This window comes from Microplitis demolitor, chromosome 5, assembly GCF_026212275.2.
Source record: "Microplitis demolitor isolate Queensland-Clemson2020A chromosome 5, iyMicDemo2.1a, whole genome shotgun sequence".
NCBI classification, from domain to species: Eukaryota; Metazoa; Arthropoda; class Insecta; order Hymenoptera; family Braconidae; genus Microplitis; species Microplitis demolitor.
In genome coordinates, this window is record NC_068549.1 from 1706328 (window position 1) to 1733315 (window position 26988).

A 26988-nucleotide genomic window follows, 5' to 3' on the forward strand; every position below is an offset into this window, starting at 1 on the left:
ATAGGAAATGATTAATTGAAATTTGTTTTTTTTTTTTTTTATATAATTTTTCTTAGTATCGTTTTTATTTAATCTATTTTTATTATTATTATTAATTATTACTACACTATTGTGACAATTGCTACTATTTTTGTAAATTAATACTGTAGTATACTGTAAAAAATTTGCGGAGTAAATTCGGAGCGGATGACTAGAAATTTTTTTAGAAATTCCTTGGAGTAAAATTTACTCCAAAGGGAAGTTTATTTTGGTATTGAAACTCCGAATCGGAGTAGATGCAGATGGAAATAAAATCCAGATAACTCCGAAATCACTCATTAAAAAAAAATACTCCCATTTACTCCGCATTTGGAGTTTTGAACTCCGTGACAAAATGAATTTTGATTTAAATTAAATCCAAAGAACTCCGAAATCACTTCGCTGAAAAAATAAACTTCTATATACTCCATATTTGGAGTTTTTTTTTAAACTCCGTTACTCCGAGTGACGGAGCGAATTTAAATTTAAATAAAATCCGAATTCATTTCCGATTTTTTACAGTGTATGGAAATTTAACGCAAGATATTTATAACTAAATGATGTTTTTATATATTTAAATAATAACTGTAATGGATACTTTGTGAAAACAAAAAAAAAACATATTTTTGAGACAAAACAATAGGCCAATGATTGTAAACATTTAAATTTAAAATTAAAAGTAGTAAATGTTTTACGAAAATGAACAAAAGATTTAATATTTTCACAGGTAAATTATGTGGGCGATTGAGTTTACTGAAGAACAAAGTAAATTAATTGATAAAATTTTAAAAAATAAGTAGTAATAATAATAATTACTAATAGAATTGAAATTAACATAAAATTTCGCAGAGGCACAAATAAGCGAATAAATAAAAATAATAAGAAATGATAGATATTTTTTTTAACATGAAATCATGGAAACTAATAAGTAATAATTGATAACAAAATTATATTTTCGATTTAATTCACATTTATACGGATAAAAATAGAGTGAAACGTAGTTTGATTAATAGACTCTGATAACATTTAACAGACAAAAATAATAATAATAATAATAATAATAATAAAAGTAATAATAACAACAATAATAATAATGATACGATATATGATATGATAAATTTGTATTGACAAACATGTGAAACAAATAATATTCACTGCCAAATTGTGATAAATGTGTTTTGTCCAACAAAACATTGAAGAAAAAATAGTTTTCGAATATTGACGCCTTCAGTAGAAAATTTACAAATTTAATTTTTTGGAAAAGACCAAAAGTTATTTTTTGAAGTATAAAAAAAAATGGAGTGGGTGGCAAGGGATGAAAAGACGATCTCAGACAAAATGAGGTTAAGACTGGCCCGCAATTAAATTTTTGAATTTTACTTTTTTTTTATTTATTAAAAAATCTTCAATACAGAAAATTTAATAGCAGAATTAAAATTTAATCCAGAAAATAATTCGTCTTCGGGAACTGTCGTTAATTTTCGGCTTTTGATGTTAATGTTAACCAATGGCATGAGATTAGACTCATTTTCAAAGAGTGGGGGAAAAACCTACTCTAGTGAAAAAACTCAGTACTCAGCGTTAACTAGAGCCGAAGGTGAAGGCTACCTCTCTTAAATTTGAAATAGTGAAAATAGTGACTATTCACTGTTTACTAGTGGAAAGTATGTCACTAATTCAAATAGTGGTATAATTTCTACTAGCAATAAGTGATTAGCACGTAAAATTATTTTTTTGTAATGAAATTACTCATAGGAAATAAAATTTAAAATATTTGAACTGTCAGATTTTGACAATCAGAATTTCCCCAACATCTAGATAATTTTATTTATAATAAATTTTTATTTTGCCGCCAAAAAATTTAAATTAAATTTTTTAATAAATGAATTGGTAATTTTTCTACTGAATACGTTGACATCTTAATCATTATTTTTGTACTCTTACTTGCGCTGCGCTCTTTTTTGATATCACAAATAATAACTTATCAGTTATCATAAAAAAAAAAAATAATTTTTTCTGTACTGAGAGAAATATCCGCTAATGTTTATCATCACCATAAGTTAGATCACTGTCAGGCGCTTGAGTTTTTTTAAATTTAATTAACCATTTGTTATTAATAGGATAAATAAAAACACATGTACAGTGCCTTGATCACAAGAAGAAATAAACAAAACAAAAAATAAAACATAAATAGCGCCTTCGAACGACTAGAAAAAGTTGAAAATAAAAATATAATATCTGCTGGTTTTTTCACTTTTAAATACTTGCAATTAACGACAACCTACAGCAATTTATTATTATTATTACAATTTATAAATAAAGAAAAATATTAGGTAGATTATATATTATTATAGTATAATTGTATAACTCTGTACAGCCCATAATAAGATATAAGATAAAGATTTAAAACGTAATCGCGAAATTATTGTTTGTCTTAATCTATCATTATCACTATTCTTATTAAAAACTATTGATAGTTATTATTTTCTATTGTATTTATTTTGTTTTAATTAATTGATGTTTATTATTTTTGAATTTAGTCGAATTCCATTAACGTGGACATTTAGTCTACGGATGAGCAGAAATTTCTTGAAAATTCTGACTTATCGAATGCCCCTTCTCCTTTACCGTGTAAACTACACGCATGCGCTTACACACATATGTAGTGGGGGTCAAAATTGAGGGGAAATTCCAAGATAATGGACTTCGACTGTAGTCAAATTCCATCAACTCGGACAATTAGTCTGTGGAGGAACGGAAATTTTCTGGAATTTCCGAGTTAACGGATGCTTCTCTAAAAAGTAGACTGCGCATGCGCTTTTACATCTAGATGCTGCATATATTAATATATACAAATGTATAGCAACGGGTGAGAGAGAGCGTAGCTGGTAGTGGGGGTCAAGATGGAGGGGAAGTTCCGACTTAATGGACTTCGACTGTATAAAATCACAATCATTTTTTTAAAGTCATTTATTTTTATTTCCATCAGAATGAATAGTAATTTTTTTAGTTGTTTGCTTATTTTTTGATTGCGGTGATATTCAGCTGATAGTCATTTGCTTCCTGCGAGCCTGAACGACTCCGTAGACAACAGCAGCGAGACTTCTGCATGTGCTTCTATTCCTGGAGACGATGTCCGATTGCTGAGTGTCTTTACCCAGGACGAAGTAAGTCTCCATGGTTCCTTTGCCCTTGACTTCAATCATTCCGCGTTTCTGGGTGTGGTAGCCACGAGTCTCTAGGATCTTTGCCATGTCTTTGGGCACCTGGATCTTGCCCATCACTCCGGTGGAGTCCATCCGCGAGGCTTCATTTACAGTATTCCCCCAAATGTCGTAAACTGGCTTACGTGCCCCGATGACACCACCGACAAGTGGCCCGAAGCTGATGCCTACTCGCAGGTCGAAGTTGTTGAACGAGTGGATGTTGACGTCTTCAAGACGTTGCCGCATTGCCACGGCGTAGTCTACTAGCTTGCAAAGGTGGTCCATTTCGTCCTTAGTTGGGTCCAGTGTGCTAGGGTTTAGTCCTGATGCCGCCATGTAGGTCGCACCGACTGTTTTTATTTTTTCAATGCAGTGGAATGGCGCTTCGTCTAATAGTTCATCGAAGTCTGCTATTATTTCATTTAGTAATCTTATGCATTCCATTCCTTTGTTTACGTCTTCGGAATAGAATTCTGTGAAATTCGGTACACTGGCAAACATCACGCCAACTTTATCTCGTGATTGTGAGTATAATTCCTTAAAATTAATAATTTTAAATTTAGTTTATTTTTATTTCAGAGAAATTAAAAAAATATAGAATTAAAATAAAAATTTGGAACAATTTTTACTTGTTCAAAAAAATATTCAACATATTCTTGTTCAAAATAAAATTTGTTACGAGAATATTCGAAAAAAAAAAAAAAATGTTATAGTCAGTCTTTGAACAACAAAATCATAAAATTTTACCATAAAGAAGAAGACCTACCCGACCAATCTATGTATTTGTATATCTATATTTAGTAAAAAAAACAGATATATAAATATATAAGTGATCGGATACTAGTTCCCTGGTCGGATACTGGGTCTTTTTAGAGGGAAGAAATTCGTTCTTTCTTTTATAAGGCATATTCAGAAATTCTCCCTGGAAGAGATGCAACTTCAAAGTAAATCACAAAGTATTCGCTAACTAACAACCTAGATAAATATTTATCATCTCCAGTTTTTATCTGAACATGCCCTGATCTGGTGAAAAAACACATCCACATCACGGAGAAAAGTAGGATGTCCCAGTCCGTGTGTTTGCCACCTTCACTGGCTCAATTACACACACTGGTTGGAATATCCTACGTCTCTCCCTCGTGTGTAATATTCCATACCTCAGGTGGATGCTCAGCAGTCAGAAAATGATTGGCCACATGGTCAGGCAAAATATTCTTCAATAACTGCATGTTATTGTGCTTGGATTCAATCATATCACCAAGTTCTCTCTCAGCTTGTTGCTTCCACAAGAAATCCAGCCGTGACGTGACTTCGACTTGTCTGCCGTGATAAGTTACCACTACCAGAAAGACTATCAGGAAAATTAGCATTTGTGCTGACAGCGGCATGGCAGTTCTAGATTTAAAAATACTCGTATTATCAACAAGCAATAGATTTTTTCTCATAAATATTTATTAAAAACTTACTCATTAGGGTCATCGTCAGTCATTAGAAATAATTCTTGATAACCAACGAGAATCAATCCCGCGTACATAAAAACTATTATCGAGGCTAATGCCGTCTTAACGAGGTAATATAATTTAAGAGCTGAAGCTAAGGCCATTAAACAGAGGATCCAAGTAAACACGATGTACTCTGACCGGAAACATGTCTTGTCTAATTTAAATATTGACGACTCCGTTGAATTTAAATTATCATTACTAACAAATAATATTTTTCGAGATTTGTAATTATTCATATCCCGCTTTGATGGCTTCAATTTTCTCCCGTGTCTTTTTAAGACAGTATGTCTATGATTTGATTTTATCTTCATATCACTGCTATCATTAGAACCTTTGATAGACTGATTCTTGGAAGACTCGGTAAATTTCTCACGGGTTTTATCATCGAGCGCAACTTTTAAAAAGCTGAAAATAAGTTGATCAAATCTAGGAATATTTTTAGTTGCTTCTAAAATGCTATTGCTGCTGCTATCATTGAACTTATCATCAGAATTAGCAGATACCAATTTATCCATAACGGGCAGTGGCTCCGAAGGATAAAAAGTTGTTGCCGGGCATCCTAGTACGCCGATTATTGAAGTGAAAGCCATAAGACTGATTAAAATACAAATAAATATGGTGCGGTGTAATTTATTGTGCGTCAATGTCGACGATGCGTTTTGTAGAACGTCGGGTAAGTTTTTGAACTCTTCGGCCATCACGAGAATTGAGCAGACGATAAGTACGGCAGTGGTGAAGAAGAGAGAAGCGAGAAGAATAATACAGTCAGGTACGATAATCGCTTGGCAGATGGCGATAAAAAGCCAGATGACGAAGCAACAAATCATGTTTGACCTAAACATGTCTTCTCTTAACTGACCAAACTTCGTTTCCAGACTTTCGTCATTGTAACGAAGTGTCCAGGCGTTGATATTCGCCAGTCTCATTCTCTTATTGCTTGCGGTTTCAAATCCTCCGCCTGCTGCCGATTTTTTATCGCCCATTGTTCCCTGCTCGTCTTCTTCGTCTTCAAGATACTCGGCCTCGAGATTCGTCACAGAGTTTGCGCTGTTCAAATTCTCGAACGGAATTTCCGGGATCCATTCAACGCCAATTTCATCCTCGTCTTTGCAGTTCGCCATGTTGTCTTTGCTGCTGCTGTGATTGTTTGAGAGCAGGGCGTTAGCAATCTTGAAACTCTTCTTGGATCTGTTGCCAGTTTCGTCTTCGGTCCATATCTTTGGACGCGATGACTGTCTTCTTTTCGAACGCAGTGGCTCTGTTTGTTTTATTAAATAAGTTACGACATTACGATCCTTTAAATAATTGTCGCGATCAACTCCATTTCCTGGTTCTACTTCGTAGACGTCATTTAGACAGTTTAATGTTTCTGCTGATATGTGAACTCGGCTGTAACCAAATAAATAAATCATAAAAATTAAGTAAGTGAGAGTTTTATTAGACCGGAAATTACTGGCTATTAAAAATATATTGATTTACATATTTAATAATAGATAACGGCACCGCTAAATGTCAAAAACATTGCGCACTTTCGAATGCAAAGCAAGGTCAGGTTCTGAACTTGGGTCAGAAAGAAACTGAACTTCGGAACGCCCCCACTACTGATTATTTCAAATCTGCGCGTGCGCAAGCTAAAGTGGGAGGATATTTAGTGTATAGAACACCTAGAGTGGGGGTCCGGGTGCGATTTCGGTAAAGGAGAAGAAAATTAGCAGCCAAATCGGCTACTGGGATAAATTTTCTATTAAAGTAAATAAAAACGTAATTAATACCCAGGTATTCCACCGCTTTCTAAATGATTCGCTAAAGTAACATCATAACTCCAGACATCAAATTGCCATTTCCTCAACCCGAGGACTCCACAAAGTACTGACCCACTATGGATACCAATTCTCATATTTAAATCCACCTGAAAAAAAATTTCATCAATAATTAAATAAACTTGACCTAAAATAAACAATACTAATAATAATAATAATAATAATAACTTTAGTGGTGTAACGAATATCACGAATAGCTTTGATCATATGAAGACCCATTTCCACGCAACAATGCGCGTGATCAGTCCTTGCAACAGGAAGTCCTGATATGCAGTAATAACAATCCCCAAGTAATTTAATCCTCAGACAATGATTTTCGGCAGAAAGTCTGTCGAAGCGGGCAAATAAATCGTTGAGGACCTTGACCAATTCTTGGGCGCTGCACTGACTTGCCAGTGCTTTAAAAAATATAAATAAATATTAATGAAGGAAAAAATTATTTAAGATATATAACTTAGTATGAAAAATATCATGTTTTAAGTAAATCTACTATTATTTCGTAACAGTAAGTATGTACATATATAACTACTGTCATTATATTTAGACTAATGTCGAAAATTTGGAACAGTCTTTTAAGATATATTAATCACGGAAATATATATGTATAATTAATGGTATTGTGTGTAAACAGAGCACACTTGTAGATTCTATTTATAGAATTAATATTTACATTATAATTATTGTCAGTACCTTCGGTACATATATATTACAAATATATAAATATACTTACACAAGTTAAAAAATTAAATAAACAAAAAATTAGTTTAAAAAATTAATTAATTATTTTTTATAAATAAATATATGAACTTTTATAATTTTACCAGTAAATCCTTTAATGTCAGCAAATAAAATGCTGACATTTTCATAACGATGAAGATAAATTCTGTGAAATTGATTTGGAGTAAATGAAAATGTTCCACCGCTGGCTGTTTCGCGGGCAATATCTCTTATCATTTCTTTTGCTACAAAATCTGGAAGAACTAAAATTTTTAAAATATTAATAATAATAATACACAGCGCAGAAAATTTTTTAAGTATCCGTCAACCCGTCTCGTGACTGTTTATTCATTTAGATCAAGAGTAAACGGATTTAAATAAAATCTAGTTCCCGCCAAAATCACTCCTGGAAAAAACCCCATTCATTCCATCGGGAGTGATTTTTTTTTGTAACTACGGAACTCTGAGTGAGGTAGAGAATTCAAATTTAAATGAAAATTCATTTTTACTGAGTTCACTCCGATTTTTTACACTAATAATAATAATTAGCGGTAATTAAAAATTGATAATATTTTATAGTATAGAGTTTAAAAGGAAGATGTATAATATTGAAATTTCTAAATCGATTTATGGACATAAATACACTACAGGGTCATCGAGACTTCTATATACAACAAAACCAATCGACTGTGAATCCACAAGGTGATTCTTTTGACATCCGGTGAGGCGCATCTTACGGGCCACCGGTTACGAGTTATAGTCTCGTGTCTCTTATCTTCATCATACATTTTATATATGTGCCCTACAGTTTTATATTTACGTGCCACTGATACTCCAACAAAACCAATAATAAAAAATAATTATTAAAGGTCTGTTAACAACTGATTTTAAAAACCAAAAACACAAGACAACAGCAGCACGATAAAAAAAAATTTAATCTAGAAAAATCAGCGACGTCAGACTATTAGATAATATCGAGTACCTGAAAGCAAAAGTTTTTCTTGGCGATTATTTTCATTCTGAGTTCTTTGGCGGGTCTCCATAGACCTGTGGGTCTCCAAGAATGCCTGACGTTGACCGCGGTCTGTCAAGTACTTGGTGTACATTCCAGCAAGATTTACCGCAAAGTACAGCAGGACATTTGTCGTAAGCATTCTAATTACGCATACGACGTCTTTAAGCTGCAGTCAGAGTCAGAGCCAGAGCCAGAACCAGAACGTAATTCATATTTTTAAAATTAATACTAATAGTAATAATAATAATAATTTAAGTTAGCGAGTTATTGAACAAGCTTACGTAATTAGAATTGTAAAAAAGCGTCGTTATAATCATTGTCATGTGGCTGATTGCAGTACCAGAGCCCGCGAGGACGCACCATCTCAGCGGAAGCGGGAGCATCGCATACGGCGCATAAACAACAAACAATATGTACCACATTATGCGCTGCTGCGATGAAAAATTTAATCCAGCTGCTATGAAACCTATATTTCAACAGTAAAAAAATATTTATTGTATACATTAACTCGAGCTGGCTAATCATCTCCACGATATTTAAATGTTTCAATACCAAGTACAATATTTATAGAACAGTATGAGTATTTATATATATATTGTACATGAGGAAAATATAAATACATACAGAGAATTTCATTAACGAACTTAAATTTATCAAGTACGAACAACATTACGAATACCTTGGATATTTATAAGCAGCCAAGTGCATATAGATGCCCAGTAGAGATAATTTGGTGAGAACCACCGCCACAGACCCAGCACACAGACAATAATATTTGCGAGCATACAACATGATACCCAAGACAACGTCTGTATTAAGCTGCTGCTCCGTTCATTTCTTCTCCACAGCCACAGGGAAATTATCGCGATCTAAGGAAATAATCACTTGGTTTAATCGGTTAATTAATTAATTATGTGATTGATTATTGGAGTACCTTGAGCCCGAGATCGACGACATTCAGCATCATCAGCGACTTCTGACGCTGGCGACACGAGTACTGGAAGTAAGACTTCTCTAAACTTGGGCTGTGGAAGGCATTCGTTAATGACGGGCAGAAAATTCCTTTGTACATACGCCCGCGTTTGAAAACGTCTGAAAATTATTTGAATTAAAATACCAGTGCTAGTGATTTTTTTTGGTAGATAAAAAAATAGCCACTTTGTTGACAGGGCGGATCTTCGGGCTTATCAGGCTCTTCTTCGACGGCGACAGCTTCCGGTGGTGTGACGACAAGAGTTACCTCATCTTTGTCATTTGCTCCCTTGGGTTCTTCTTCTTCCAGGTCCTCGTCCTCTTCCCGCGGCGGTGGACCAACGCCCCAGGCAGCGAGTCCTTCTCTCCCGAGCCGCTCGGACGTCAGCTTCTTCACCGCCTTGATCCATAACTGTTTCCTCGGCGAAATACCCAACCTTTTATGGCAATGAAAAAAAAAAATAAAAAACAAATTGGTGTCAATTGAAATGTCAGGTGTCTTTGGCGGGAAAACTAATGGTTTCTAATTAAATAATATTACTTAACATACTCGTCGATGCCTGGTACGTCGGGTTCCAGCATCATGGTCCAAGTCTGTTCTGTAATCATTATCTCTCGATGATGATAATTTCACCCCGGGTCCCTTTTATGGTATTTCCTCTATTGTGAACTTCACGTAGCCATTTAAAATATAGCTAACGCGGTTCATCACTACCCTGCATGCTTGTCTGCGTGTATCATTGGTGGTAAGGATGGAGATTTAAACAGGCAACACTGATAATACAGTGATTAAATACAAACAGGGATTGATATTGATATTGATATACTGATATATGTAGAGATGCCTAATATAATTTATGTCACCTGCAACGCAAAAATTTTGTTTGGCTTGTGGCACTTTGTTTATATTTCAATTTTTAAAATTCACATCTTCACCCTTTATTATTATTTAAAATTTTTTTAGAAATCCTTGTGAATCAGTTATCCGAACAAACATATCACCAAAACATCATTCAAAACCACTAAAGTTGCGCGGGAGGAAGCAACAAGTAGTTTGTCATTCAAAGCATTTAAATCAGCAAAATAAAATAAAATAAAATTCTATAATAAATGAATGTAAAAAAAAAAAAATAAATAAATAACTAGATATTAATGGAGTAAAATAAATATAAAAAGCCACTACTTAAGCCATACAAGCCTTTTTAGAGTTACATTTTCTTGATATTCCTTAATAATTGCAGTAGATTCCAATCAGCCGTATTAGTTGCGCCAGATCTTTAACACGCGATGCTATAATTGTTACTATAATTATATTAATAATTAGTTGTGTTATGATGGATAATAAGTTGTAATTAGTTAGTTAATTAAATGAGAATAAGTGATGTATTTTTGATAAACAAGTCTAATAGGGAAGCAGGCATACAATTACTTGCCTCACGCTTTTACCTTTTTAGACCGATTGACTCTCGTCAACTGGTAAACTCGACGTTTGAAAGCCACTGACCGCCCGTCTTGTCGTTATCCGTTGACGTCACTTAAATATAACAGCATGCTTTCATCCCCTCTTGATAATTATTGTTTTTTAAATTATTACAGGTAAACATTGTGGTTTTACCTTTATGATCATTTATTTTAAGACTTATTATTGTTTATATATATATACATATATGTATATATTTATTAATAAAAAATTTTCTCAACTTACTATGATCAGATTGACCAAATTTCGATAGTAGGAAATGTAATTTTTTTATAAGATTTTTAATTTAATATTCTGTTGTTTTGAGAATTTAAATAAATTTGAATTTCGCGCGGAAAGAAATTTTTTTTTTAATTCTGGAATTATTATTACTAAAGTTTTTATATTAAGAATTTAAGGAGACTAATTGTAAGAAAATTAAGGAAGTTTTTTAATTTTTACACGGAAGCTAATTACAAAATTGACATCTAATTTTTTTTAGTTTTTGACAGGTGTATAAATGAGGAGTTTTTTGAAAAATTGTAAAAAGTAGTAGGATTAAAATTTTTGAAGAATTTAAAAATCCAGTGAATGGATAATTAATAAACTTTTTAAAAATTTTAAATAAATTCAAATTTCGCGCCAAAACAAAATTAATTTTTTGTTTAATTCTAGAGTTATTGTTAAAGTTTATGTGTTGAAATTTTGCAGAGACTAATTACAGGTCAGTTGAGGAAATTTTTAAGTTTTTATGAAGAATAAAATTATAAAATTGACATGTAATAGTAAAAAATTATTGAAAAACAATTTTAATTAAACTTAATTATTCTGATTCATTAAATAAAATTTTAGCCCGCAATTAGTCTCGTTACCCACTAAATTTTTTCATTTTTAATTGCTCCAACTATTTATTCACTAAACCTTAAAAATATCAATTAAACAGCTGTCATACACTTATTACTACCACTTACTACTTATTGTAACAAATAAATAATTAATAATAAGTAATTATGTGAACAGCTTTTATTATTTCCACTCATTACATTGAGATAACTATTAAAAAAATACATTTTAATAAATCTTACATTAAAACTTTAAATATCAATATTTTCGCTTAAGCGAATGGATGACGTGCTTTCATAGATTTAAATTCTATCCACGTTTTTTTTTATATTTTCTAATAATACTGTATTCTTCATTATCAGCGACGTACACAGTACGTCCTTCATTATTATTATTATACGGAAATCAATTCGTATAATAACTGAATGCTATGAATTTTAGTTTTTTAAAATATAACTCAAATGAAGAATAAAATATAACTTTTTTAAACGCATGTACGCCCGTAAGAAATTGGACCCAAGAAAAAAATAAACTTGTATGTAATAACAAATATAAAATCATGAAAATAAAAATAATAGCGTCAATAAACACAGCCAGAGGTGCTAATAGAACCCTCAAATTGCTTAAAAGTTACGTTAAACTTAAATACGGCACATTAGTTGTAGGCCTGATATATAATTTATATTGCTTGGAAGCTCCTTATATATATTTATATTAATTACTATTATTTAAATTATTGTTTGATATCGTTAATATTTACTGGTTAATCTCGATAATAAATAAAAGTTTGTTAGTTCACATGGAAGTAATATTTAAATAGTGAAATAATAAATAAAATTAGAAAAAAAAAATAATAATTATAATGCGTTTTACCCAGACTTATTTATCAAAACTCATAACTTCCTCGAGAATATTTTTATCGGTACTGCCAGAAGTATCTACGAGTTCAAGACAAATTATTTGATTCGTTTGAGACGATTTGTCAGATTCGATTTTTCTTACTACTGATACGAAATCTTTGTCGGCTACTAATTCTTTAAATTTGCTGTCGTGATGAGCTTTCCAGTCAAAGCTTTCCGCACCTGGATAAAAATGAAATTGTAATTAGTAATAAATTTTACCCCTTGCTGTAGAAAAAAAAAAAAAATAAAAAATAATTACCGTAGAGTTTAGCTTTTATTCCTTGATAAGAAATAGTCAAAAATTCATCTGCCAGCGGTTTCAAGTTGGTATTGGGGACATTGTGCATAACTCCAGAGTCGCAGAGGTAAACAATAGTCGAGTAGCTGTCAAAAGGTCCAACGATTAAAGCGCGATACCATTTCTGACTAACATTAGCAGCACAAAGATTTCCCACAGCATAAAAGTCATCAGGTGGAACAAAATTTGAATTGTCCTCGCAGTACAACTGAAGTCTTTTCTCCATAATCGCCAGTGGCTCAGTCCCGTCGTATGGCTGCACAACAAAGTGATTCGGTCCAGTCACTGTTCGTGTCACGTGTACGTCAAAATACTTACCGACATCGGGTATTTTCGGCTGCCCAAGTAACTCAAGGCCATTTCTTGAAATACTTGACCGCGAGTTTTTCTTCTCGAGTCTCTTCTTCATATTATTATTTTTGTCTTCATCCCCCGCTTTGTTGTTCGGTCGCATCACCAGCGAATTATTTATAGAAATCAGTAAATTATCAGATTCATTTCTCTTGAACAATTCAACGACCGCCAGCGGTGATGACTCTTTCGTTTCCTTGATAACTTTGCAGAAGAGTTTAGCATTGGGCGGTGCCATTTCGATCAGCGGCTCCAGGAATTTCTTGTCATTGAGGACACTGGTCCTGGTGTTGTGGAGCTGAATCTTGCATGCCTGGACCGGATACTTTTCAATAGCAGACGCGATCAGTTTCAAATTGTTGTCATGCGGAGCAGGAATCATTGTGGTTTTCAGAAGCTCTGACGCATTCACTATCATCTTTTTGCCAACATCAATGAGCATCACGCTCAGCTGATTGTTCTGTACCGGTTGGATCACTTTCACTCGGACCCACTGGCCGTCCGGTAAATGGATCAAGTAGATCGACTCCCTGTTTACTGCGTTCCAGCTCACTGTAGCTCTCTTCAGTGCATCCTCGTTGATACTCTCGCTGGTCAACTTGTCTATCAGAGCCACCAAAATTTTATGAGAGTCATCATTGATTTGAATGTAACCACCAGCTTCATCAACATGCGACAAGTAAACTTCGAGTACTTCTCCCTCAATAGTCAACTGTGGGCTGCTGACAAAACTCGTCAGCTTTTCCAAGATCAACTCATTGACATTGATATCGTCGGCGGTGCTTGTGTCAAAAAACACTCCGTTAATCACCAAACCCATATCGTTTTTCTCTCTACTCAATACTTGGACGTAACATGATAAGTTGGTGAGTAATTTCTCACCAATTTTGTTTATCGTCTCGTAATTCGATAGCTCTTCATATCCGGCGATGCTAAATCTCACAGCTTGTGGTGCTAATTCGTAGAAGCTCTTATCTAGAGCACACAAGTCATTAAAACTGACGCTCTCCATGTCGCCGGTATCAATGAAAAATATATCGGCGCAGTTTATTTCGTTGTCGATGTATTCGACGAATACTCGGTGCCAGGAGTCGTCTTTTTTTAATGCGTAATATCTGTTTACTTTTATCGATGGAGGCTTCGGGCGCACTTTTGAATAAAATCCATCAAGTTTCTCTGACATCACATCTCTCTTGCTGCAGAATTCGTCTTCGAGAATTATCCCGTAAACTTCGTCGGTGGTGACTAAATTGGTGACGTAAACTGGCCAGAGATCTTCTTGCGGGAGAATCAACTCCGGCATCTTGGGCTCAAAGTTGTCTGCTACCGGGTCGTAGGGCAGTAAAATAATCTCGTCACCAGCCGCCTTTTCGCAGACTAATTTACTTGAACACTCATTGATAATTGTGTCCCAGTTATTAGGAAGCGCTTCGTTGTACTTGTCCTTGTAATAAAATGGAAGTTTGTGTTTGAAAATCCCGCTCTTGTGATCTTCACTGTCAACAATGGCAATAACACGCTGTTTTATCAATTCTTTATCATAAGTAATTGGCAAACCCACTGAAGTCTCATAATGTTGTTTCAAATCAGCAAGAGCTTGCTCAGCAGCCGCTATTTCAGCTTCTTTTTGTGTTTTAGCGTCATACGGATAGCTGCTGAATTTTACTCCGCCGATTTTTATTTGGCACAGAATTGTTTTTTGATTGTGTTTACCGCTTTGTTTGATAAAATACTCAGGTTTAGGGAGATGTAGCTTTTCCACCAACTCAACAAGATCGTCTCTGAGGTCGTTATTTTTCTTGGGTGTGTCGGGCGGTGTTAGTTGCTTCGAACTGACGGCAAAGTCACTACTAGGCTGCCGTAAAACTAACGGAGGTGTTTTGACTCTAACCGTTGGTGCAAATGTGACTCTCTTATCAGCGCTGGTCGGGCTATCAGCCGCAGATGGCTTCGAATAATCAGTTACTGGCACAGCAGTTGAAAACGCCAGAGGATTCTTCAGACGCTCACTCAGAGGCTTCAATGGAGGAACGTGGTCGCTGTACATCGTGCCATTGGTCTTGCTGCTGTTATTTAGACCAGAGTAATTAGATGACGGAGACAATTGCTTTTGTTTTGCAGGCCCACTTGGAGACACAGGAGATTTACGATCTGTTGGTGGTATCAGTGGCGGTATTTGTGTTGGTTGCATAGAACGATTGTCACCAAATGAATTTTGTCTCGTTACCGTTGATGCCAAGTTCTGCGGCTGACTGTGTTTGCCTAGAGAAATGTTGCTCAGTGTACCAGGTCTAGAATTAATTGACGATGACGAGGCCGCTGTCGATGAAAACGAAGAATTTTGTTGGAAGCCATTAACTCTAGGCTGTTGAAAGACTTTGTCTGCTTCCGGTCTCTCAGACTTTCTCTGACTGCTACTGTTGCTGTTGCCATTAAAATTAGTGGAACTAGTTGACACAGGCATCAGTGGCCTTATATTATTTTCTTGCCTCGGGGCCCAATTTCTACTCGAGTCATTGGATAAGGAGGCAGATCTGTGCAGCGATTGGGTCCGTCCAGTTCCAGCGAACGAGTTAGATCTGGGCGAGAACCGATTCGATGACGCAGACCTTTTGTACGAGTACGTGTTCTTTGGCCGTCTGGAAGATGTTGGTCTTACTCTCGGTGTCTTCTGCTTGCTCACCAGGTCAGCGATGTGCCTGTTGTTGGCATTTGCAACAGCTTGCGCGAAGAACGTTCCGTTTTTCGAGACTATTCTTATATTTGGTACTGCCTTTAAAAACTCATGGACAGTCAAGTACCCGTACTTTCTAAATGGAATGTAGTCGCCTTCCATAGCTTTGTAATCTCTATTGACATTGTCAATTGCTACTCCTTCCTTAGAAGCGAGTAACAATGATCTGATAGTCCTACCGACGTCCTCCATCGTGATTGGCTGCACCAATTACGTGGAAGATTTTATTCCTCTTCGAAAAATCTATTTGATGTAAAAAAAAAAAAAAATGATTGTTATTATTATTGAATAATTACAATGATAATAAAAATAGTAACAGTACACTGACCTCGAAGAAATAACCGGCTTATTTAAATATACCGCCGCCAATTCAACACACAAAAGATTTATCAGCAGTGAGAAAGTAAAACGCCAATGATATCAATCTGCAAGACAAATGAATAATTATAATTATATTTTTTAAAATTCATTTTTTTTTATCGAAATATTTTTTACCCTACAGCCGGGCGTGTAAAATTTTTTATCACAAAATAATTTAAGCATAAAAAAAAAAAGAACAAATTAAAAAAAAAATTCCGCGACATTTTTAACAATTCGATTATGTAAAAAAAAAAAACTAGTGATAGCACTGGTATGCACTAGAAATTCTTTAACCGAATGGCACTTAAATGAAAGTAATTAATTAATAATTCCACGCTGTCAGCAATTTTTTAAACCAAATAATTAATAAAAAATGTGCGAGTAGAGATAAATTAGTCATAAGGTAACAACTTAAAAATTGAATACCATATGGTAATGAAATAATTAAATGATAAAACGCAGTAATGAAAGTAGAACAAAGAAATGGTACTTACTAGCTAGCAGTGAAATAAAAGTTTGATGGTTGGTTTTTTTTTTCGTGTAGAAACAAGTTTATCAGATTCACTTACTGGTAACTACACATCCAGACTGTAGGATGGGCAAGGCAGGACTGGACTGGCATGGACTGAATTACTGTACACACCAGCACCAGCACCAGGACACACCAATACAAGTTACAAGTACATGCAATCTACACTTACGCACTAGATACTAGATCTTGTATGTGTTCATATGTTGGAACTCTCGCGTACACTGATACTGAATCTGTTTTTACGAGCCAGCAAAAGTATGTGTGGTGGTAGTGAAGTGCGCAGTGGTGGTGATACCGGTTGGTGATGAATTGATGATGTAGATGTAAGTAGCGGGAACTAGGAACTAGAAGACACAAGCAAAGCTCAAGTTTAATATATAATATATATGATTTGTATACAGATAGAGATACCGACAAATACATGGGAGCAGGTGGCAAGCCAATGAAATAACTCGATTGACAACTCATGACCTATCATCATTAAGTATACAATGGAATAAAATTACACGGAGATTTGAGTTGGTGGTGCCCTCACTCGCTGTCGCTATCATCCGCGCATTCCACTTACACATTAATCCCGTTGCGTCGTGGAATTCTTCGTCAACGAAAGTAAAACATGATATAGGTATATAAATATATATGTGGATTTTAATTATGTATTTAGTAATGCGTGCTATATTTATGACATTCCACACATTATGAACATGACATATAATACAATGACTTTATTTTTACAGTTCATTGAATCGGATAATTTTAGAATTTTATTTTGTATTGGAATGGATTTTTTATTTTTAATGGAAGGTAAAATATAAGAGATGTCATTGACAAGGAACTAATTATTAAGAGTTGTTTTGAATGCAATTTATTATTTCTTTCTTAGAAATTAGAGGAAATATATGATAATTTTTTTTTTAAATGAATTTGACGCGGGTAAAAAAATTTCATGCATATTCACTATTTCTGCGCATAATTTTAAATTATTTTTATGATCGTATGTAATTTTTTAATGAACAGAACATTTTATATTTTCTAGAAGGGTACAATTCGAGTTCAAATCGAATTATTCGGGAGTTTTCGAATTACTTGGCGCGAATCGAGAAAATTATGATCAGCTTTCAATTGTTTAATTTTTAATTAATGGCAAGTATTCTAATTATTGGGAAAAACATTACAATATTCGTTAAAAAAAAAATTTGAAATTTAAGTGTGAATGTAGCAGACATGGACCAATTTAAAATTATAAATAAATAGAGTAAATAATTAATAAAATAAAATTTGAAAAAAAGCGCATTTACGAAATTTTCAAATTAATAATGCCATTTTTTATAAATTTTATTTTTCAAAATATTTACTCTATTTATTTAAAATTTCAAATTTATCTGGTCTGCTACATTCACACTCATGATTCAAAACAAACAATGCGTAAGTTCGAATTATTCGCAGACCTCTGATATTTTCAGTGTCAATGTAATTTTTTAATTGTGAAGAATTTTATAAAATAAATTTATTCAAATTTTACAGGTCAGTAATTGGAGCATGGAGGTGATATTAAATATTTTGGATTCTGTGTTTATTTGAAAATTTTATTTATTAATAATAAAGAGGCAAAATAAGAGACTGGGTTTGACAAATTTGAAAATTATTAATTTTAAATATGAAAAATAAATGATAATGTCTAATATACTTTTTGCAGTGTAAGTAAATAGGGTTTAAACTTAATAAAAAATTTTTATTCTTCTTAGAAGGACCAGAGGTTTTATTTTGACAATAAAAGACCGTTCAAGTATTTTGAAAAATATTTTCCAAGAAAAGTACTTGAAAAAAAGTTGTAATTTATGACTGGCAGATAAGAGCTGAGAGTATTAAAAAAATATTTTATTTTATTTATTTAAGTTTAAAAGGAAAGTGCTTTAGAAATGAAATATTGAAATTAGATTTAGAGTTTAAGACTTTCGGCCTTGGGTTTAGTGAAAATTATGTACTCGAGTTATAAATGGTCTGGGCCTACTTAAATGTTTTTTGTCTATACTTATAATAAACTAAATAAGACACGGGTTTAGTATGCAGTCTGTTTATTTACAACCGTTACCCAGCTATAAAAGCATACTTAGACACTTTTACAAATAAAAGTTTTTCTATCGCTGCTTTATTTGTAAATGGTATTTATTTTATTATGAATGTTCTGCATCAGGATGTTTTTCAAAAACTAACAAGGCGAGTATTGTCCCCAGTAAAATCAAGTTATTTTTTCTTTCATGCGTAATGAAATAGATTGCATGTAATTACTTATTTTAGCTGGTAAGTAATTGAGGGTAAAAATGAACCAGGGTACAAAGTCATGCAATATGAATTTATTATTTTAAGTAGATGTTTTAATTAAAAAATAATTAATTTAATTACGAGGGTGGGAAATTTTTAATTATTATTTTTTTTTATATTTTTAAAATGGTGGAAATTATACAAAAAATTAATTGGCCCTAATTAAAAACTCTGATCAGATTCAATTGAAGTTTTTAATCAGGACTGTTCGCTAGGCGTTACCGCGCAAAATTTGAACGTTACAAATTAATACCGCGTGATTTGAATTTAATTTATTAAATATTTATGGAAAACCCATACTAGTATAATAAATACATATTTCTAAATGTAATTAAGAGATCTTGTCACTCAAAGAAGTTTTTAAAGCAACTTTGGAATTTTTTATCCGTCGTAAATTGTAAGTTCTTGGGAAAACACAGTCTGGGAACACTTGGGTAAGCTCCTTATTTTATAAAACTAAAATATTGCGAATATAATGTAATTATCATAAGATTATGGAAACACTCTAGTACCTAAGGTGCAAAATAGTTAAGCTGATTAGAGACCTCAATAAAACTGGGACACTTGAGAAAAAAACCCTTGGCCATGTCGGTTACGGCGCAGTTACAGTGGACGTAGCAGTTGGTCAAGAAGAAACTCTGCCGGAAGCCCATGCGACACCAGAAAGAAATTTTATTCTCTATCCAATAAATTCAAATAGATGGCGCGCAAAATTCAAAATCTACTTATGCGCAAGCGTCACCGCCATTTTAAAAAAGGCGGCGATTCAAATATTTGCAATTTACTTTTTACAGTAGTAACTGGTGATAATTTAAATTATCTCCTTATTTTGTGTAAGCAACAACAAAATTTTTAATTTTTTAAATTTTGACACTTGAAACTCTGCAAAAAATGGCTGACAGCATGTCTGCTAAACAATTTTAATAAAGCCAATTAAAGTAAATTATTTATTAGCATAATATCTAATTGCTAAATTTACAACTTATCAGTCATAATTTGAATTTTTATTGACAGATTAATTTAAATTTGAATCATGAGTCGAGTTATTAAAGTAGTTTTAAGTGTAGGAGTGGGAGAAATGTAATGAGAATCGTAAGATCGCAACGCGCATGTTCAAAATGGTGACGTTACCGCTAGTTACAGAGCTCGAGAGCAAAGGTACAGGATAATACCAAGCAAACTTAAAGAAACTGTAGATACTTCCGTCTGGAGTTTGGCTGTCGATGAACGAGTGCTTGAAGAAAGTAAAAATTTACAAAACAGTTACAATTAATAAGTATTTATTGTATATTAATAATAATATTAATTAATTTGTGGCAATTGTGCGTAACAGGTTCAGGGTTCACACAAATCTTGGATGCTCTGGAGTAACAACCTCTGCTTCGAGTGAACTGTTGTTTGTATTCCCGGTAATTTAGCTATTGGTACTTGCAGTTAAAAAAAATAAAATAAATAAAAATATGGGTGATTCTGATGATGAATATGATAGAAAACGTCGAGATAAGTTCAGAGGTGAGAGACCAGAGTCTTATTCACGAGGTGGTGATGGTCGTCGAGATGATAGGCGTGGTGGTGGCGGCGGTGGCGGAGGCGGACGTGATGAATGGGTCGAAAGGTAACATTTACATAATTTATTATCATATATTTTATTTATATATATTGTAAATTTATAAATAATTTATTTTGTTATTCAGAGAATGGTCGAGTCGGTCAAGAGCGCGGCAAGAGTACCGGGATTACCGGGGAGGTGGTGGCGGGAGCGGGAACAGAGACCGTTACAGTCCGGCTCGGTCACAAGACATCTCATCAGGGCCGCCATTGAAACGTATGCGAGGTGATTGGGATGACAGACCATCCTCGAGATACGCGCACTCTGATTACTATGGGATTGGAAGTGGCGGTGGTGGTGATCGAGGTAACTCATGGGCACCACCTTCTGATCATTACTTGTCCCATCATGGCAATCATCACTACGGAGGCGGTGGTGGTGGTGATCGTCACAGTAATAATAACAGTAATAACAGGTTTGTTTATATTTTTTTATTTACTAAATTAACTCTCCTATCAACCAGAATTATGTACGCGATATCCTAGATCTTCTAATTGATTACTTCTAGTTTCTGCATAATGATTTAAATTAAGATGACATTTTTTTAAGGATAATTATGATGCGAACTAGGGCAGTCCTTATTTTGAATTTTATTTCGGCAATATTTAAACTATTAATTTAAATAAATCCCAAAATCTCAAAGTGCGCAATATAAAATTAAAATTAAAATTGCTACTTTACTGTTAAATTGAATAGTAATTTATAGGATAATTTCTTATTATAATTATTATTATTATTATTATTATTATTATTATTATTATTATTATTATTATTATTATTATTTAAAATTTTCAGTCGTGAAGTAGCGGGAAATTTCAGTAATTCAAATATTGAAACCCAACCACCGATGATGACATTCAAGGCATTCCTTGTTACCCAAGAAGACACAATAACTGATGAAGAAGCAATCAAACGTTACAATGAATATAAACTTGAGTTCCGACGTCAGCAGTTGAATGAATTTTTCGTAGCCCACAAAGACGAAGAATGGTAAGTAATCAGTAATTACTTTCTTTTAGTCCTATTAGGCATAATAATAATGCTCAAGCTAAAGCTACTCAATAATTAACCGTTTAATTAAAACGCGTACCTGTAGATTGAGCACTTAATGTGACATTGGAAAAAAAAACGATATAAAATTTAATTCAATGCATCAGGAAAGATTGAATTAAATTTATATGTGATTTGATACAGTAATTATTGTGTTAAGTTGTGAATTTAAAAAAATGAGTACATAAATACGTAAAAATAAATAATTATTTGAAAGGATTGATATTTAGATATATGTATATAGTTAATTGTTAAATTTAGATATTGATTTGACAAAGTATTATCACAGAAGCTGATTTATTTCGATGATCCCCACAGTGTGTGCGACCACAGCAGAGTGTGCCTGTGTACATCAAGCTCCTATTGTTTCATCTCAACTAATTTGCGCGGCACAGCCAACATGTATATATATGTTGTTAATAACGCACGAAAAATAAATCTAAATAATAATATATAAATATTAAAAATATATTTTTAAGTAGCGATGGCTGCTAAAAGAAACAGAGGATAAATAATTATAATAATGATAAAGGTGATGATGATTGTTGTTAGCTTAGGCCGCTGTTAGGATTAATCATCACCGCGGAATTCATATCAGAGGAATTATTTGTTATCACCAAATATCCGTTAACTTGCGAGCTGGGCGCGCAAAGCCCAAATAAATCCGCTCGCTTTCGGTACCGCGATTTTAAAACCGTTATTAGTTTGTTAGGGAAATCAAATATATATTCATATATATATGTGTATATACATGTATATATATGTATATATTGATTTTTATAAAATATATGTGCTTATGCACATGAGCACACACTTAACAGGTGAGGTACTTAAATTTACCATCCCGTGTTTATTATTATTATTAATTAATAAATTAATTTAAAAATTGTTGCCTATTGTTTAAAAAATTATTGATAATTAACAATGATTTAATTATTGATAATTATTTTTATTTTTTTTAAATTGAACTTTTTTTTTTACCTGTACAAAAATAATTATCTTCTCAGAATATTGCTCACTGCAATTTGAGATTTCAAATATTAAAATAATTTTGCTGATAAAATAACTTGGATATTTTTAAAATTAAGAAAAAATTTTTTATGAGATTTTACTAATATTATTTGTTTTTGTTTGTCTCTCTTTGACTTTGGTAAAAAAAAAAATTCAGGTTCAAGATTAAGTATCATCCTGAGGAATCGATCAAACGTAAGGAAGAACAAATATCTGCTCTAAAGGTAATTTTTTTTTTAATTATTTTTTTTGAGGTGCAGGTGACATAAGGGTGTGTTGACGTCTTTTTGATAACCAGGAACTAAAAGGGCACTATAATTGTCAGTGGACATTAATTTTGAATATTTTCTTCTGCGCCGGTATCATGAACCATAAGGGCGCATTAAAAAAATTCTTAATTTGCATTTTTACATCGATTAGTTTTAGAATATAAATTATTTTACGCCCTTGTGTCATTTGCAATTCGATTTTATTAGATAATTAGTAAGAAACAATTATAAAATATAATAAAATTTAAATAGAAACGTGTGGAAGTATTTTTGGAGCTGCTAAACTCGGGTGAAATTGATAAAGTATCAATAGATGTTGATCAATCGACACCTTTGCTACGACTACTCGATACGGTTGTGATAAAACTGGAAGGTGGAACTGAAGAAGACTTGAAAATTCTTGATGATGCAGTACCTGCTAGTTCCAGTACTACCGCGTCGACTGCGGTTACTAAAGAAGTGTCTAAAGAACCTGAAAAAGACAAAGACAAAGATAAAGAGAAGGATAAGGATAAAGAGAAAGAAGCGCCAGCTGAAGTAAAAAAAACTGAAGAAGAGACAGGCGAAGACAAACCAACGGAAGAGTCTGCGGAGACTGTGGCGGTGAAAGATAATGAGGAAAATGACAACGGGGATGATAATAAAAATGAGGAGGAGGATAATGATGAGGAAGATGAGGGTGACAAGCAGAAAACTGCAGAGTTGAGTGTCCCTGAAGAAAAAGTTGTTGCGGCGCCGAAAGAAAAAAGTAAGAAAAGTAAAAAGAGCAAAAAGTCGAAAAAAGAAACCGTAGCGGCTGGTGATCTTGAGGATAAAGACAACGAGAAGATTAAGACAAGCAATGAAAAGTTTGATGAACAGGATGGCAAGTCGTCGAAAGTTGAGAAAATGATTGAAGATGACGAAGCTGCTGATAATAATAATCAGGAAGATGAAAATATGGAAACTGTTCCTGCTGCGGCTGGTGAAGCTGCTCCGAGTACGAACAGTAAAAAGCGGAAACGCACAAATAGCAATTCCAGCAGCTCGAGTAATGAAGAAGTTGATGTTCCTGACAATCGCAGTACTACGAGCAACAAAAGTTCTGGTTCGAGCAGCAGCAGCAGCAGCAGTTCATCACAATCTTCTCCAGATAATAACAACGAAGAGAATGAAGACGAGAATGAACATGAACATGAGAATGAGAATGAGAATGAAGGTGAAGAACATGAGAAAATGGAGACCGACAACGTCAATGATAAAGAGAAATCAGAAGCTGGTGAAAAGTCTGAACCATCTGGCGAACCAGCGGAAAAGAAGAGCGATGAGAAGACAGAGGAAGATGACAAAGAAAAAAAGAATGAAGATGAGTCGAGTAAGAACCAAGTGGAAGCTGTTATTGATCTCGTTGAAACTGGGGAAGATGATAAAGACTCCTTAGCACCGGCAAAATCACCGCGCGCGTTACATAAAACGAGCAGTATATTTTTGCGTAACTTAGCGCCGACAATTACTAAAGCTGAGGTGGAAGCGATGTGCAAGCGGTTCCCTGGATTTTTACGGGTCGCCATTGCAGACCCGCAACCCGAGCGCCGATGGTTCCGTCGCGGGTGGGTGTCTTTTGAACGTCAAGTGAACATAAAAGAAATTTGCTGGAGTCTGAATAACATCAGGCTGCGAGAATGCGAACTTGGAGCGATCGTAAATCGGGATTTGCTGCGTAGAATCCGGACCGTCAATGGCATCACCGCGCACAAACAGGTTGTGAGATTCGATATCAAATTGACAGCCAAAATAATTCATAATTTAGATACCAAAATAGGTTTGTGGGTTGACGTCAACAATGCCGCTTCTAACAACAAAGACACCGCAGAAGAACCTGCCACGACTGATAACAAAGATCCGAATGCACAAAAAATGAATAACGACAACATCGTAACGGAAGTTATGCCTCTGGAGTTTGGATTCTCATCCAAAAATCCGATTTTGAAAAACATCACAGACTATTTGATCGAAGAGGCTTCTGCGGAAGAGGAGGAGCTACTGGGACGTGGAAATGTTGATGGAGGAACTGGTAGCAGCAGCGAACAACAAGAAGAAGGTCAGCTGGACGGCACCAATGACAATAGCGACGAAGGCCCGATTGACAGGGATCCAGTTTTGACAAAAGTTCTTGACAGACTTATTTTGTATCTGCGTATCGTTCATTCAGTTGATTATTACAACCACTGCGAGTATCCCAACGAAGACGAGATGCCAAATAGATGTGGTATCATGCACGTCCGCGGGCCACCGCCGCAAAATGCTAAAGTATCTTTCACAGAACTGCAAGAGTACTGTCGTAATTTTGAGAGCAAGATGACGACATTCTTAGCTCCTGCGTCGGGTTCAAACCTGGGAATGCCGGATGACGAGTTCCAAAAACTCGGCGCTAAAAATGCTGACGCTGAGGTGGAGAAATTTGTCCAAGCAAACACTCAAGAGTTGGCTAAAGACAAGTGGCTGTGTCCATTAAGTGGAAAGAAGTTCAAGGGACCGGACTTTATACGCAAGCATATATTTAATAAACACGCTGAGAAAGTCGCTGAAGTAAAAGCTGAGGCTGAGTACTTCAATAATTATTTGAAGGATCCCAAGAGGCCGATGCTCCCAGAACATCCTGGCAATAAAACTCCAGCTCCGTCTTCGAATGCTGCAGGTGGACCTAGGGAAGGATTACTCAGAGATAACTATCCACCTTTTGGAGCTATGGCCGGGTGAGTATTTTATGATTATTATTTAATTATATAATTGCTTGTATTTATTTATTGACTTTTTTTTTATTTTGTAAAACAGATTCGGAGGATACGGGGGCGGTAACTTTGGAAGTGGTCGCGGTATTTTTGGAAGCTCAGGAGGTGGATATGGCGGCGGGTTCGGCGGTGGTTTTGGTGGCGGAATGTCGCGGCCAAATCGCGGTGGATTTAATCGTGGACGGTAAGATTCATTTTTGTTTAGTAAAACTTTTTTTGTTGATTAGTAGTACTGCAATTATAATAAATAGTTTAACCCCTCGAATTCGCGGTTAATTTAAAACAACATATTTTTTTGAAAAATATTTTGGCGTTTATAGCAAACGTACTGTAAAAAATCAGGAGTGATTACGAGTTTTGACTGCGCATTAATTCCAGTTCGGAGTCAGAAAAAATCACTCTGTATGTGGAGTAGATGGGGAGTTTGTTTTTACAGTGGAGGGAATTGGATTTTATTTAAATCCGCATTCACTCCAATTCCGCATTTACTCTTAAAATTTTTTACAGTAGATTTAATGAAATGGCAAAAATAAAAAATAATTTAATAAAAATTAGCGAGACATATTCTTACCCATTCGTACAATAAAAATGATTGCAGGGCTGCACCAGCAGATATGGGGTCAAGACCAATAGTTAGTTACAATGACTTGGACACGTTAGACTTCGATATATTTTAATTGTATGTTGCAGCAGTGGCAACAATCCGGATTTTCGCCCGGTTATTCACTATCGGGATCTCGACGCACCAAGGGAGCCTGATGAATTCTTGTAAATTAAATTAACAAAAAAGTAATAATGATAAATAATACTAATAATAATAAGTACAATGCCGACAATATTTTATGTTGACAAGACATGACATCAAGACGAAAATTGCGGAGAGATGCCTAGTGGAACGCGCATAGATATTAATTATTAAATATAAATATGACTTAGATATAATTTAAGTAATTGATAATTATTGTAATAAATAATTAATTGATTTTAGTAATTTGATAAAAAAATATTAAATGATTGTAATATCATTTCATTATAAAATTACAATATTGTGATTTAAGTTTCAGTTGTAATTTGTAATTTAAAAAAAAATACAAGTGTATAAATAATGATTATTAATTTCAAACTGCCTGTCTATACAAGATGATGTAATTAATTGCAGGAAAAATTTTCAAAATGATTAATAAATAATTTTTCACATACTTTACTTTTTTTTATTACAACAAATTT

General features: G+C 34.0%; 3 protein-coding genes and 1 long non-coding RNA gene across 8 annotated transcripts; 2 read left to right on the forward strand and 2 right to left on the reverse strand.

Moving 5' to 3' along the window:
* Positions 1 to 39: 39 nt before the first annotated feature.
* On the reverse strand, positions 40 to 10758 carry LOC103569316 (adenylyl cyclase 78C). Of its 2 annotated transcripts, none has more exons than XM_008546548.2 (13): positions 10697 to 10758; positions 9801 to 10114; positions 9437 to 9687; positions 9213 to 9370; positions 8958 to 9147; positions 8560 to 8744; positions 8246 to 8444; positions 7368 to 7526; positions 6715 to 6944; positions 6499 to 6635; positions 4691 to 6115; positions 4382 to 4619; positions 40 to 3761 (listed from the first exon to the last, which is right to left on the reverse strand). In XM_008546548.2, exons 2-13 carry the CDS (start codon positions 9857 to 9859, stop codon positions 3060 to 3062), a joined length of 3933 nt encoding a protein of 1310 aa, XP_008544770.1. In that variant the 5' UTR covers positions 9860 to 10114; positions 10697 to 10758; the 3' UTR covers positions 40 to 3059. The 2 variants fall into 2 exon arrangements, with proteins under 2 accessions (XP_008544770.1, XP_053595661.1); XM_053739686.1 differs by lacking the exon at positions 10697 to 10758 and adding an exon at positions 10187 to 10244.
* A 959-nt stretch (positions 10759 to 11717) lies between these two features.
* Positions 11718 to 16934, reverse strand: LOC103569317 (tudor domain-containing protein 7A). Of its 3 annotated transcripts, none has more exons than XM_008546552.3 (4): positions 16767 to 16934; positions 16166 to 16262; positions 12714 to 16080; positions 11718 to 12634 (listed from the first exon to the last, which is right to left on the reverse strand). In XM_008546552.3, the coding sequence occupies exons 3-4, from the start codon at positions 16027 to 16029 to the stop codon at positions 12432 to 12434; spliced, it is 3519 nt and encodes a 1172-aa protein (XP_008544774.1). In that variant the 5' UTR covers positions 16030 to 16080; positions 16166 to 16262; positions 16767 to 16934; the 3' UTR covers positions 11718 to 12431. The 3 variants fall into 3 exon arrangements, with proteins under 3 accessions (XP_008544774.1, XP_008544772.1, XP_008544775.1); XM_008546550.3 differs by having other exon boundaries at positions 16692 to 16934; XM_008546553.3 differs by lacking the exon at positions 11718 to 12634 and having other exon boundaries at positions 12898 to 13008; positions 13071 to 16080; positions 16692 to 16934.
* A 30-nt stretch (positions 16935 to 16964) lies between these two features.
* LOC103569318 (uncharacterized) lies at positions 16965 to 17867 on the forward strand. The gene is made up of 4 exons (XR_548915.3): positions 16965 to 17052; positions 17131 to 17354; positions 17467 to 17533; positions 17766 to 17867. It is a non-coding gene; the product is annotated as an uncharacterized LOC103569318 (long non-coding RNA).
* Positions 17868 to 20154: 2287 nt separating this feature from the next.
* LOC103569320 (serrate RNA effector molecule homolog) lies at positions 20155 to 26960 on the forward strand. Of its 2 annotated transcripts, none has more exons than XM_008546556.3 (8): positions 20155 to 20295; positions 20385 to 20666; positions 20746 to 21075; positions 21456 to 21650; positions 22879 to 22945; positions 23243 to 25725; positions 25805 to 25945; positions 26360 to 26960. In XM_008546556.3, the coding sequence occupies exons 2-8, from the start codon at positions 20512 to 20514 to the stop codon at positions 26436 to 26438; spliced, it is 3450 nt and encodes a 1149-aa protein (XP_008544778.1). In that variant the 5' UTR covers positions 20155 to 20295; positions 20385 to 20511; the 3' UTR covers positions 26439 to 26960. The 2 variants fall into 2 exon arrangements, with proteins under 2 accessions (XP_008544778.1, XP_008544777.1); XM_008546555.3 differs by having other exon boundaries at positions 26452 to 26960.
* Positions 26961 to 26988: the final 28 nt, after the last annotated feature.

What these genes read in the sequence shown, in the direction of transcription:
- LOC103569316 (XM_008546548.2), bottom strand. Translation starts at nt 9,859, where the DNA reads ATGATTACAGAACAGACTTGGACCATGATGCTGGAACCCGACGTACCA. An exon ending in GCTGCTTATAAATATCCAAG is followed by an intron (nt 8,745 to 8,957) that starts GTATTCGTAATG and finishes GTTGAAATATAG; the next exon opens with GTTTCATAGCAGCTGGATTA. An exon ending in GAAAGCGGTGGAATACCTGG is followed by an intron (nt 6,116 to 6,498) that starts GTATTAATTACG and finishes ATTTGGTTACAG; the next exon opens with CCGAGTTCACATATCAGCAG.
- LOC103569317 (XM_008546552.3), bottom strand. Translation starts at nt 16,029, where the DNA reads ATGGAGGACGTCGGTAGGACTATCAGATCATTGTTACTCGCTTCTAAG. An exon ending in AATAAAAGCTAAACTCTACG is followed by an intron (nt 12,635 to 12,713) that starts GTAATTATTTTT and finishes ATTTTTATCCAG; the next exon opens with GTGCGGAAAGCTTTGACTGG.
- LOC103569320 (XM_008546555.3), top strand. Translation starts at nt 20,512, where the DNA reads ATGGGTGATTCTGATGATGAATATGATAGAAAACGTCGAGATAAGTTC. An exon ending in CGTGATGAATGGGTCGAAAG is followed by an intron (nt 20,667 to 20,745) that starts GTAACATTTACA and finishes TTTGTTATTCAG; the next exon opens with AGAATGGTCGAGTCGGTCAA. An exon ending in GGTGGATTTAATCGTGGACG is followed by an intron (nt 25,946 to 26,451) that starts GTAAGATTCATT and finishes TGTATGTTGCAG; the next exon opens with CAGTGGCAACAATCCGGATT.